Below are 13,443 nucleotides of genomic sequence, written 5' to 3'. Positions count from 1 at the left end.
CTATATGCAGTCCAATGATCCATACAAGACTCAAATAGTTATAGTTATCTGTAGTAATAAAGACATCACACACTTGAATAACATGACACGAACGTAAACCATGCAACTAATGTCTCTATGCATGCCAACATTAAAAGTAGAGGGGGTGTTTTGAAATCATATGGAAAACGCCAATGCCAATACCTGATACTCTGATATTACAAACGAATCAAACCACAAGCTCGTACCACTCTCGCCGCCGTCTTCCGTCGTCACCGGCCGCCGGTCATCGGCATCAATCCATCTGCCTGCCACCGCCGATCGTTCCTAATCTGTTTCTTCCACTCTTCAACGCTCCAGTAACTAATCGTAAGCAATTCCTTACAGATGTCAATTGTATTTATGAATTATTAGTATTTGCTGAATCGATAATTTAGGTTATATAATTCAATTGATGATTTCTGTTATTAATCCGTCTATCATTATTATTATTATTATTATTATTATTATTCAAATGCGTAGTATTTGTCCAATCGAAGTCTACGAAATGTATGAGTGTTTCGTTGTTGAATTCATAATTTAGGTCATATTAATCGAATTCGTGATTTTTGCTCTGAATCGTCTTATTAATTATCACTCGAATGCGATAGCTGTCCAATCGAATTCAACGAAATGTATGTTTTGTTATTGATTTGATGATTTTATGTTTTTTGTAAGTACTATTGAACCAATGCTTTGTGATTTTGAGGTTTTTTTTTTTCGGTTGATTATCAGGACTCTCACCATCAACCACAGCCACCAGCATACTCTCTAGTTGTTTGTGGTAATGTCAATTGTTGCATACAATCAACTGATTTTCAGTCAGAGCTCTGCTTGCCCTCGTTTTTGTTCTTTACGCCGGTCAACGATTGGCTGCTTCAGAGCTGTATCATCCAGGTCTATTTCTCTCTGTGGTTTCATTTTTCGTGTCAATTACTTATCCTTCATGCATCAATTGTGAGATATTAGACGCCACGGTAGCGTAGTCAAATTAGTTACTGCCACGTCAGCAAAGTTGTTTAGCTACTATTAGTTATATTAGTTAATGTCATTTTCCTCTCACAATTTCATCATTTTAATTTTTTTTATTACTAGTGGATCATCTTTGGGAAATATTACTAGGATTTTGAAAAATTTAACAACCAGTACATAAGTTTGATCTGTATTCTCGAAAATAGAGCATTCTCATCTAATCCCCCAAAATTTTGTGTGGGGAGTTTGTAAATTATAGGGTGGGGTTTTGAGTGGTTGTGAGTGTAAATTATAGGGTGGGGAGAGAAAAGGTAGTGATTTTTTGTAAATTTGGGGAAAATGTATTGATTTTTTGTAAATTATAGGGTAGAGAGAGAAAACTGTAATAATTAAAGTACAAAAAAAATATATATTTAATTAAACAGAAGAGAGAAATGTAGTGTTTTTTAGTGTAATTATAGAGATGGGGATAGGGGATCGGTTGAGAATGCTAAGGCACCACGTGGATGATTTCTTAGCAATTTTTTTTCTGGTGATGGCTTATGTGTTGGTATATGATGCGAACCCGTTTTCTCTATGTGTGGGTATTAGAGCCAGATCCAAAGAAGTAGAAGGGTCCAAGGGAAATAAATGGGTGAGGATGCTGAAGGGTCTAAGTAACCCCATCATTATTAATATAGTTAGGTCTATTTATATGCTAGTATTTTAGTTTATTGATCATCCATGTTTTATATATTAAAAATATTGGGGTTTGTTAACCTTGTATTTGGAGAATTGTCAACCCTAATCAGCTAACCGGAGACTAGCCCATCTCGAATCGGGTCAACTAGTTATTGTTTATTTTAATCAATCAAATTTCTAGGTTCTATCATTTGGTTCCATTGCCGGGAAACGAAGCAAAGATGGCTCATACCCGGAATAGTCAAATCAAAATGGGAGGTTCAAAAGTTGATCTGATTGCTGTTCAATTAGCAGAAATTGCAGCAAGATTAGATGTTATTTTTGGAACCTTGAAGGACGACCTTGAAGCAATCAAGGCTCGGATGTATTGAACACCCTCCAGGTGCCACAAATATGAAGCCATTCTCATAAAGTCAGAAGTGCCAACTACTGGTAACCATGAGTTTCACAAGGGGGACCATATCAGATCCAATTTGGATATGGAGGTTGACGGGATTCGTCTGACGGTTGATGAGGTGATGGGAGATGACTATAACTGTAAAGAAGTAGATGATGATGAAAAGGACACGGAGGCGGAGGATAGTACGGTGGTGAAAATGATATCAAGCCAAAACATCAACCCCTCTAAAGATCAACATGAAACCATGGATGATGTTGTTTCTGAGAAACTTCACAATTTGCAATCCCTCAACGTGATTCAGCTCCAAGAGACCATCGAGCATCGCTTGGCGGGGTTTAATCGAAAAAGGTTGGAGATTGGTATTTTGAGCAGCAGGTCGAGCATACTTGAAGTTGAGATCGGTGAAGAGAAGTTTATGTTGTCTTGGGTTTCTGAGGAGAGAGATGCAATCAGGGGTCAGTATAAAGATCAAATTCAAACTGGTGGGTATTTCGAAGGCTCACTTTCTGGGAAGCTTCCGTGTGAAAAGAGGTGTTTAAATGGTCCTGATCGTACTACAGGATTGGTGGCTGCTGCTCATCAGTGAGTTTCAGCAGCTGGTTACCCGGTTTTGGAGCTGCTTATCGCTTGGGAAAACTACAAGCAACTAACTGGTCAACTTCCTTCTCGACTTGAGGACAAGTCGTTTTGCCCGGCGGGATGCATTGATGCGAACCCGTTTTCTCTACGGGTGGGTATTAGAGCCAGATCCAAAGAAGTAGAAGGGTCCAAGGGAAATAAATGGGTGAGGATGCTGAAGGGTCTAAGTAACCCCATCATTATTAATATAGTTAGGTCTATTTATATGCTGATATTTTAGTTTATTGATCATCCATGTTTTATATATTAAAAATATTTGGGTTTGTTAACATTGTATTTGGAGAATTGCCATCTCTAATCAGAGACTAGCCCATCTCGAATCGGGTCAACTATCCTAGTTCTTGTTTATTTTAATCAATCAAATTTCGGGGTTCTATCAGTATATGAGTGTATGTGTTATAAGTTATAATTTTACATATATGATATATTTAATCTGAATCCTAATTACTTTTGCTTTTTTTAATTTACAGGAAGTTATCATTCAACAATCACAGAGGACTTTTATCAGGTATAACTAATGCATGTTACTACAATGATTCTGTATTTCTGTATTCTCCATTATTTGCTAAGAGCTAATGTGGATTGTTTTTTTTCCCTAAAAGTGTTCCTACATCGGTTCTGTTGCAGGACCCCTTTCTAAAACTGTTACGTGTGCAATGAAATCGTATAAGTTATCTGATCTCTCACAGAAAGAGGTTGAGGATCTTAAAGCTCGACCCCGAATAAATTTTTCTTCTATTTTCAGTACGGTGAGTTGCTTTACTTCTTTTTCGGAAGGAATTTATTATATTAATAAATTTGAGGGAGTGTTTATGAGATATTGAATAATCAGAATTTGATTTGTTTGGGTATACTTCAACTGTTTTGAGGTTATAATAATCAGATGATCATATGCTGAATGTTTGGCAAAACTTGTAAGAAATGAATGGATAAAATTTTTAAAAATGACATTATTGAGACAGAAACAGAGTTGGTATCTGGAATGAAAATTAAAGTCTATCAAAGTAGGTTAAGAAAGGGCTAAATGATTAGTTTTATTTTATCCCCAGATAATCAGTTTTATTGTCACTGATATATCAAACATATTATTAACCCTTAGGTAATTAAATAACAAAAGCATAATTTGTGTATTCATACAGTAAAGTTTTATCGCTGCATTTTTAATTCTCATTTACCAGATAATCAGTTCTAAAACACAAATCCAATCATCCCCCATAATTTTATATGTATGCCTATTCACTAGTTCCTAATTTTCCTGGATGCCCATCCCTGCATAAGTTAGACCTCTCTAGAAATGGATTAACTGGAAAGTTACCCAAGACCGTGCAAAAACTATTAAATCTTGAATATCTTGATGTTTCATCCAACTCCCTTAACGGTGTAATCTCTGATGAACATCTTCTAAACCTCACCAAACTATCCTATCTGGACCTGTCTTTCAATTCCGTCGCACTAAAATTAAGCTCCAATACAAGAATCCGTTTCCAGTTAAACACCATAAAAATGCAGTCATGCAAATTGGGGCCTAGTTTCCCCATGTGGATTCAAACTCAAAGACATTTTCAATATCTTGATATCTCCAATGCTGAAATATCAGATCACGTTCCTGCGTGGTTCTGGGACCTGCCACGTGGGTTGAAGTTTCTTAATCTTTCTTCAAATGAAATAAAAGGTATGCTACCAGATATCACATTAGTCTTTGAAAACCATCCTGGAATAGATTTGAGTAACAACCAACTGGAAGGTACAATACCGTTGGTACCTTCTAAACTGGCAGCATTAAACCTCTCTGGAAACAGGTTCTCAGGGACACTTTCTTTCTTGTGTCAAATTGAAACGACTTTGACTTTCCTTGACCTCTCCAGCAATTTATTATCAGGGAGTCTGCCTGATTGTTTGAAAAAATTCCAAGAAATGTTTGTGGTTCTTAATTTATCTAATAACAGTCTCTCTGGAGAGATCCAATCTTCTTTGGGATTCTTGTCTAAACTTCAGGCATTGTATTTGCGAGGGAACGCCTTTGTTGGTGAAATACCAAAGTCTTTAAGCAACTGCACAAAACTAAGGTTTGTAGATCTCGGGGAAAATAAGTTGTCTGGTAACATACTAGCATGGATAGGAGAAACACTTTCAGAGTTGCGTGTTCTTGTTTTACGGTCTAATAGATTTAATGGTAGTTTACCATCCCAACTATGTTTTCTGAATAACCTTCAGTTCCTTGACCTATCTAATAATTCGTTATCTGGAAATATCCGTCGGTGCTTTGGTAACTTCACGGCTATGGCTAGGAGAGGCTTTCAAGATGATATTATGAGCCATTCTTACTACTCTTACACTGCAACTTTCTATGGAACCAAATACGGACATTCAAGTTATTATTCGGATGAAGAGGCCCTTTTCATTGACAATGCACTGGTTGCGTGGAAGGGAGCACAACGTGAATTTGGAAGAGGCCTTTACCTACTTAAGAGCATTGATATTTCAAGCAACAAGTTAAATGGAAAACTTCCCTATGAAATCACTAATCTTCAAGGGTTAGTCTCCTTAAATTTTTCCAGCAACAAATTTTACGGGGAAATTCCAAAGTATATGGGTCGGTTGAGATCTCTTGAATCTCTTGACTTGTCAAGAAATGAGTTTTCTGGGAGTATTCCATTGAGTTTGTCACAGATAACGCCTTTAAGTTATCTTGACCTCTCTTACAATAACTTGTCAGGAAGAATACCACTCGGACCACAACTTCAACTCTTCAGTTCCTCTTCCTACACCGGGAACTCTCAACTTTGTGGGCCTCCACTTACACAAAGATGTGAGCCTCCAATTCCACCTCCAACTGCTATTGTTTTGTGATTCCTGTTATTTCATCAAACTTTTAGTCAAACTGTAAGAAGCTCAATTACTGTTTTTGAGTTAATAAAATATATTTATAAGACTGGTTCAAAAGAAAAAGAAACCAAGAAGGAGTTGTTCACTTCTGTTTTCAAAGTCAACTTAAAAACTAAAAAGTACTTGGAAATTACTTCAATTAAATTCTCCGTATTAAATTTTATAATACCAACTAATTGACAAGACTTGTTAGGAGACTTCGATCTTATCTTCCGTGTTCAAAACTCCAAACATTCAACAATATATATAGAGCCTTCGTGTTGGATTGGAAACAAACAAGTGTTCTCCTTCTAAAGTTTAAAACAGGTTTTAAAAACCATATTGATTTTGGTTTTAATTACACGCCAACGAACATCACATAATGTTTGTTTTCGTGTCGTTACTACTTTGCATGGGGTCATTAATCAATGGTGGTCTTACATCGGGTTTCAAAGAAGGTGCCAACACGACGACTGCAGGTTATTGTAATGACAAAGAGAGGGAGACACTACTAAATTTTAAAGCAAACCTAGTAGACATCAACAACACTCTAAATGATTGGGGGAACAAAGAAAACAAGGATTGTTGTCAATGGGCGGGTGTCCGTTGTGACAAGAACACTGGTCATGTGACCGAACTTCACCTTGCTGGCTTGTCTGGTAATTTTAGTCCTTTGTTATCATTATTACCGAAATTACAATATCTTGGTTTAAATGGAAATGATTTTCAGTTGAATCCTATACCAATTTCTTTGAGTTCCCTTTCCAACTTACGGTATTTGAAAATATCCTCTTCGAATCTCAGCGGGACTATTCCAGTTGAACTAGGTTATCTTTCCAACTTGCTTCAAATCGATCTTAGTAATAACTTTCTGACCGGGGAGATTCCGGTTTCCTTTGGGGAGTTGACTTCTCTTACACATTTAGACCTCTCGGAAAATCAATTAGTTGGTGTCGTTCCAAATTCCTTTGGGAACTTGGCATCTCTAGTTCAACTGGATTTGTCAAAAAACCTCCTTAACGGGGCATTGCCTAACTTTGTTAGATGTCCATCCCTGCACAAGTTAGACCTCTCTAATAATATGTTAACTGGACATTTACCCCACAGTGTGGGCAAACTATCAAATCTAGAATATCTTGACGTTTCATCCAACTCCCTTGAAGGTGTAATATCTGATGTTCATTTTCTAAGCCTCACCAAACTAACCTATCTCGACTTGTCTTCCAATTCTTTTACGGTAAAATTAAGCTCCAATGCAAGAATCCCATTCTCCTTAGAGACAATAAAGATGCAATCCTGCAAGATGGGGCCTAGTTTCCCGATGTGGATTCAAACTCAAAGATCTTTTGCATATCTTGATATTTCCGATAATGGAATATCTGGTCGCATCCCTGCGTGGTTCTGGGACATACCACCTGGGTTGAGATTTCTGAATCTTTCTTCAAATGAAATAAAAGGAACATTGCCAGATATCACATCAGTCTTTGCACGCAATCCTGGAATGGATTTGAGTAACAACCAACTAGAAGGTACGATACCGGTGTTACCTTCTAAACTGGCAGCAATAAACCTCTCTGGAAACAGGTTCTCAGGGACACTTTCTTTCTTGTGTCAGATTGACGACGTCGGTTTGGCTTTCCTTGACCTCTCCAACAATTTCCTATCTGGGAGTGTGCCTGATTGTTTGAAATTCAAAGTAATGCTTGTCGTTCTTAATTTATCAAATAACAGCTTGTCCGGGGAAATCCCTTCTTTGGGTCTGTTTAAGCTTCAGGCATTGTATCTGCGTCAGAATGATTTTTCTGGTGAAGTACCAATGTCCTTGAGTAAGTGCACAAGACTAACGTTTTTGGATCTAGGGGAAAATAAGTTGTCTGGTAACATACCAGCATGGATAGGAGAAACACTTTCGGAGTTGCATGTTCTTGTTTTACGGTCAAATAGATTCAGTGGTAGCTTACCATCCCAATTATGTTTGTTAAATAATCTCCAATTCCTTGATCTGTCTGAGAATGGATTATCAGGAAACATTCCTAGGTGCTTTGGTAACTTTACGGCTATGGCTACTAGACAGTTTCAAGATGATATTATGAGCCATTATTACTCCACTTATAACCCAACTATCACTGTAACCATTGGACAACACAACTCTAGTACAAATAATGCACCAGACAAGGGCGTTGTATCTCTGTGTTCGGAACCTTTGGAACGAGGTGGTGTAGTTTCTTTAACTTGCGGTTTGGGTGAAGAGGCCATTTTCATTGACAATGCGCTGGTTGCATGGAAGGGAACACAACATGAATTTGGAAGTACTCTTCACCTACTGAAGAATATCGATATTTCAAGCAACAAGTTATATGGAGAGCTTCCTTCTGAAATCACTAATCTTCGAGAGTTAGTCTCCTTGAATTTTTCCTTCAACAAATTGCATGGGGAAATCCCGAGAGATATCGGTCAACTGAATTCTCTTGATGCTCTTGACTTGTCAAGAAATGAGTTCTCTGGGAATATTCCGTTGAGCTTGTCAAATATAGACCGTTTAAGTTATCTTAACCTCTCTTACAATAACTTGTCAGGAAGAATACCAACAGGGACTCAACTCCAAGGCTTCGATAATGCCTCCTACGCTGGTAACCCTCAACTTTGTGGACTTCCACTTACACAAAGATGTGACCTTCCACCTCCAACTGCTACAGTTGATGGAAAGGAAGACGTTAAAGAAGAAGGAGGTGAGTTTTGGAGATCATATTACACAGGTATGGGTGTTGGATTCGTTGTTGGGTGGGGAATTTGTTGTGCTTTACTCCTCAACCGAAGGTGCAGATATTTCTTATTTGCTTCCTTAGAAAAGATGAAGGATTGGATATATGTAACAGCGGTTGTGTATTTTCGGAATCTTCATACCAAATTTAGATGGTAAGTGCACGTTCTATTCATAGTGACGTTGTTAGTGTTTTCTATTAGGTAAGTAGATAATTTAAGTTGCATACGGCCATGGATGATTATTGCCATTGTGTTACCTTGTAGAACTTCTGTTCGGTAGTTTGTGAGCAGGTTATTTTCTGTTTGTTAAAATGATCTTTGCAAGAATCACAGAATTTTTATCACACGTGTCTTAAAAGCAAATGAATTATGTTGAATTAAATGTTTTGATAATAAATGAAAATAAAGTGGCTAAATTTTTCACAAGTTTTAATCAGGTCATGTTGTTGGATTTTCACTTGTTGGTATGTTTGTCGTGGTGCTAGTAAACATCAATTAAACAGGTCGCCCAATTAATGTTTTTTTGATTAATAAAATATACTTATTGACTGTTTCAAAAGAAAAGGAAACCAAGATTTTTTAGACCCAATGAGGTGTTGGAAGACTTATTTACTTCTATTTTTCAAGAAACTTAATCATGAAGTCTATATATGGTGGAATTTATAATACCAATTAAAGTGTTAAAGTGATTAGGATACTACATGTTCAAACTCAGTTCCTAATTACATTTAGCATATAAATGTAGAGCCTTTGTGTTAGGATTAGAAACAAGTACTATTCTTAGCCTCTACAACAGGTTCTAACTAAAAAGTTGATTTATTTTGGTTCTGATAAGACACGAACAAACGAACATCATAAAATGTTTGTTTTCGTGTTGTTGCTGCTATGCATGGGATCGTTATCAATGGTGGTCTTACCTCAGGTTTCAAAGAAGACGCCAACATGACCGTTTGGCCATATTATGAAATATTTTTCTTCTTCAGAAGTGTACCAAAAGCCTTGGCACTTGTCTGATCAATCACACTGATAACTTAACTTTTGGATTAAACCGATTGAATGATTAAACTTTAAATTGAGTCAAGTCAGTTTTTTGAGACCCAGACATTCAGGTTATTATCCTTTGGAAATCAACTGTTTTTCCATTTTTGGGTTAAAACCGACTAAACTGTTTAAACTTTGGAATGAAGCAAGTCGACGCTTTGAGGTGCAAACATCTAGGATTTTGCAGTTTGGAATTTAGTTGTTCGATCTCACTAAAACAAAATTTGTTTTCATTTTTGGAATTAACAACCATCGCATATCATATTTTTCGAAATTTCAATGCAGCTAATGATTTAAAAATTACTGGTTTGGTTTGACCTACTCAATCAGACTAGTTTGATTTGTCGTTTTCTGAAACCGTAATTAGTATTAGTGATTCAGATACAAAATTCGTTAAAACCAGCCAAATTGGGAAGACGGATCAAACATTAGCCCTCGGCATTGTGGAAATATTTATTGTCCTAGGTTGCACAGCATTATGGAAGGAAAATATTGGGTTGGTTGTAATTTCAAAATGCTATATCATTAAAAACATAACATTCCATACATTTATAAAGGCGAAAAAGATTACTGAAAAGGCATTATCAACCAAGAACAATATTCCCAAAACTAGACTTAATCAACTTCTTCAATCTTGGGGCCTGCACCATTCCCATCAGCAGTTTGACTTGGACCATCAGCATCCATATCAGGCACACCACCAGAACCTTGATACATCTTAGCAATTATAGGGTTACAAAGACCCTCCAACTCCTTCATCTTGTCTTCAAATTCCTCAGCCTCTGCAAGCTGATTCGAGTCCAGCCACTGCATAGCCTGCTCAACCGCATCCTCCACCTTCTTCTTGTCATCAGCAGGAAGCTTTGAACCGATCTTATCATCTTTAATTGTATTCCTCATGTTGTAAGCATAATTCTCAAGAGCATTCTTTGCCTCCACTTTCTTCTTGTGCTCTTCATCTTCCGCCTTGTATTTCTCAGCCTCCTGCACCATCTTCTCAATGTCCTCCTTTGACAACCTTCCCTTATCATTAGTAATGGTAATCTTATTCTTCTGACCACCAACTTTATCTTCAGCCAACACGTTCAAGATACCGTTGGCGTCAATATCAAAGCACACGTTGATTTGAGGCACGCCACGTGGCGCAGGGGGAATTCCCGACAACTCAAACTTGCCCAACAAGTTATTGTCCTTTGTTCTTGCTCTCTCCCCTTCATAAACTTGGATCAAAACCCCGGGTTGGTTGTCAGAGTAGGTCGAGAAAACCTGCTCCTTTTTGGTGGGAATTGTGGTGTTTCTCGGGATCAAAACAGTCATCACTCCACCTGCGGTCTCCAAACCTCAAACAGCTTAATCTCCTAATTCTGTCTATTCGTCTAAACCGGACCCGACCCATGATGGATCGGAGACCACAACATAACAATCTCCCACTTGGGCTTCGAGACATCTTCTCTAAACCACCACTTGGATGCGTCAAACATTTCAACCTGCTCCCATTTGGAGACGTAAAATGTCTTCACCTGCATTGCCTTGTACATGTAAATAAAACCCATCTGGTTTTGCACCTCCTAGTTACCCTTCGCCTTCTCAACATTATTCCTGAAGGCCTGCTGAAGCTCTGCACAGCTTCAGCTTATCCAGCATCACCTGCTTTGTGAACATATCTGCTGGATTCTTAGCACCTGAGATATTTTTCAAACTGAAAACACCATCACTGATCAAATCTCTGACAAAGTGATATCTCCTCCCGATGTGCTTAGTCTTCGAATGATAGACTGGATTCTTCGCAAGTTTCACTGCACTCTCATTGTCACAATATAAGAAGAACTCTGCATGTTTCTTTCCCAACTCTTCAAGAAAAGTTCTCAACCATACTAATTCTTTACTTGCTTCGGCTGCTGCCATATATTCTGCCTCAGTGGTTGATAAAGCAACACTTTTCTGAAGTCTGGACATCCAACATACTGCTGTTCCCCCAACTGTGAAAACATAACCAGTAGTGCTTTTAAACGTCTTCTTACATCCACCCAGATCAGCATCTGAATAACCCCTGAGAATTGTATCCTTCCCCTTAAAACATAACCCCAAACTGGAAGTACCCTTTAAGTATCTGAGTAACCATTTCACCGCTTCCCAATGTTCCTTTCCCGGATCCGACATAAAACGACTAACTACCCCGACAGCATGAGCAATGTCTGGCCGTGTACAAACCATGGCGTACATGAGACTGCCAACAGCAGATGCATACGGAACTTTAGCCATCTCTGTTCTTTCTTCCTCTGTTTTGGGAGACTGGTCTTTGGTAAGTTTGAAATGACTTCCCAGAGGTGTGTTTCTCGGTTTAGTCTTCTCATCATTCATCCTGAATCTTTCTAACACTTTCCCTATGTATTTCTCTTGGGATAGTGTTATGGAGCCATCTTTCTTTCTGGATATACTCATCCCCAAAATCTGTTTGGCTGGACCAAGATCTTTCATCTCAAATTTATCAGACAACTGTTTCTTCAACTTGCGAATCTCCTTCATATCAGATCCTGCAATTAACATATCATCTACATAAAGAAGTAGAATGATATATGAGCCTTTAAACTTCTTTAAGTAGCAGCAATGGTCGGCCTCGCATTTCTTGTACCCAGTTCTCACCATAAAATCATCAAACTTTAAGTACCATTGCCTAGGTGCCTGCTTCAGACCATACAAGCTTTTCTTCAATTTGCAGACCCATTTTTCTTTCCCGGCAACCTGAAATCCCTCAGGTTGTGCCATATAGATCTCCTCGTCAAGATCACCATGTAAAAATGCTGTCCTAACATCTAATTGCTCTAGATGTAAATTTTCTGCAGCAACAATACTTAAGATCAATCTGATGGTGGTCATCTTCACAACTGGAGAGAATATTTCATTATAATCAATTCCCTTCTTTTGCTGGAAACCCCTGACCACTAAACGAGCTTTGTATCGTTTAGACCCATCATGTTCTTCCTTGACTCTATAGACCCATTTATTCTGTAGAACTCTTTTATCTGGTGGAAACTTGGTTAAAACCCATGTCTGGTTTTTACTCAAAGAGTTCATCTCCTCCTTCATAGCATGCTCCCACTGGAGTGAATCTTTCAACTTAAGTGCTTCATAATAACTCTCTGGCTCACCATTTTCAGTTAAAAGGAGATAATTAACTGAAGGTTTGTAACGTACCGGCTGTTTAGAAACTCTGGTGGACCTCCTAACCCAGTGCTGAGGCGGGTCAGGTTCTTGTGGAGACTGTTCATCCTCAGACTCTGAACTCCCACTGTCAGAGACTCCCTCTGACTCTTCATTTCCACCAATATCATCATCTTCAAATTCAGGAACTGTGGTTTCTTCAGTTTCTGTCTCGGGTTCGGTAGCTGACTCAACTGTCTTTTTCTGAGCATCAATTTCGTATTCAACCTGCTCTTTCTGAACCCTTGATTTTGAAGTGTTTCTATCTTTGTATAACTCAGCCTCATTAAAAGTTGCATGCTTGCTTCTGACTACTTTTCTGCTTTCTAAATCCCAAAGCCTGTAGCCCATTTCGTTTGACCCATATCCAATGAAAACATATTTTTTAGCTTTAGCATCAAGCTTGTCATTTTTCACTAGATCATAAGCGCTACACCCAAAGACTTTCAAATGCTTATAATCTGCAGCTTTACCTTTCCACTCTTCTTCTGGTGTCTTGAAACCCAACGGTACTGACAATCCCCGGTTAATTAAATAAGCTGCAGTGTTAACTGCATCTGCCCAGAACGTCTTTGGAAGCCCGGCATTAAGTCTCATACTTCTTGCCCTTTCATTTAACGTCCTGTTCATTCGTTCTGCCACTCAATTTTGTTGAGGAGTGCCAGGGACTGTAAAGATCATCCGAATACCGTACTCTTCACAATAATCACGGAATTCTTTGCTAACGTATTCACCACCGTTATCCGACTTCAAGCATTTCACCTTCAAATCAGTTTCCAATTCAACAGCAGTTTTCCATTTCTTAAAAGTATCAAAAACATCAGATTTATTTTTAAGAAAGTAAACCCATACCTTGCGTGTCG

The 13,443-nt window shown here is 38.2% G+C and overlaps 2 protein-coding genes, 1 long non-coding RNA gene and 1 pseudogene across 3 annotated transcripts; 3 read left to right on the top strand and 1 right to left on the bottom strand.

Annotated features, from left to right (window-relative positions):
- Nucleotides 1-791: 791 nt before the first annotated feature.
- On the top strand, nucleotides 792-3,456 carry LOC143594803 (uncharacterized). The gene is made up of 3 exons (XR_013146405.1): nucleotides 792-915; nucleotides 3,181-3,218; nucleotides 3,338-3,456. It is a non-coding gene; the product is annotated as an uncharacterized LOC143594803 (long non-coding RNA).
- A 757-nt stretch (nucleotides 3,457-4,213) lies between these two features.
- Nucleotides 4,214-5,560, top strand: LOC143594790 (receptor-like protein EIX2). Its single transcript, XM_077074017.1, has one exon. The coding sequence runs from the start codon at nucleotides 4,214-4,216 to the stop codon at nucleotides 5,558-5,560; it is 1,347 nt and encodes a 448-aa protein (XP_076930132.1).
- Nucleotides 5,561-5,950: 390 nt separating this feature from the next.
- On the top strand, nucleotides 5,951-8,495 carry LOC143594789 (receptor-like protein EIX2). The gene has a single exon (XM_077074016.1). It carries the CDS (start codon nucleotides 5,958-5,960, stop codon nucleotides 8,493-8,495), a length of 2,538 nt encoding a protein of 845 aa, XP_076930131.1. The 5' UTR covers nucleotides 5,951-5,957.
- A 1,499-nt stretch (nucleotides 8,496-9,994) lies between these two features.
- On the bottom strand, nucleotides 9,995-10,876 carry LOC143594788 (heat shock cognate 70 kDa protein 2 pseudogene; annotated as a pseudogene).
- Nucleotides 10,877-13,443: the final 2,567 nt, after the last annotated feature.

This window comes from Bidens hawaiensis, unplaced genomic scaffold, assembly GCF_021521415.1.
Source record: "Bidens hawaiensis isolate Kalapana, Puna unplaced genomic scaffold, B.hawaiensis_p1.1 tig00044214_1, whole genome shotgun sequence".
NCBI lineage: Eukaryota > Viridiplantae > Streptophyta > Magnoliopsida > Asterales > Asteraceae > Bidens > Bidens hawaiensis.
This window is presented reverse-complemented; position numbering and strand designations above follow the sequence as displayed.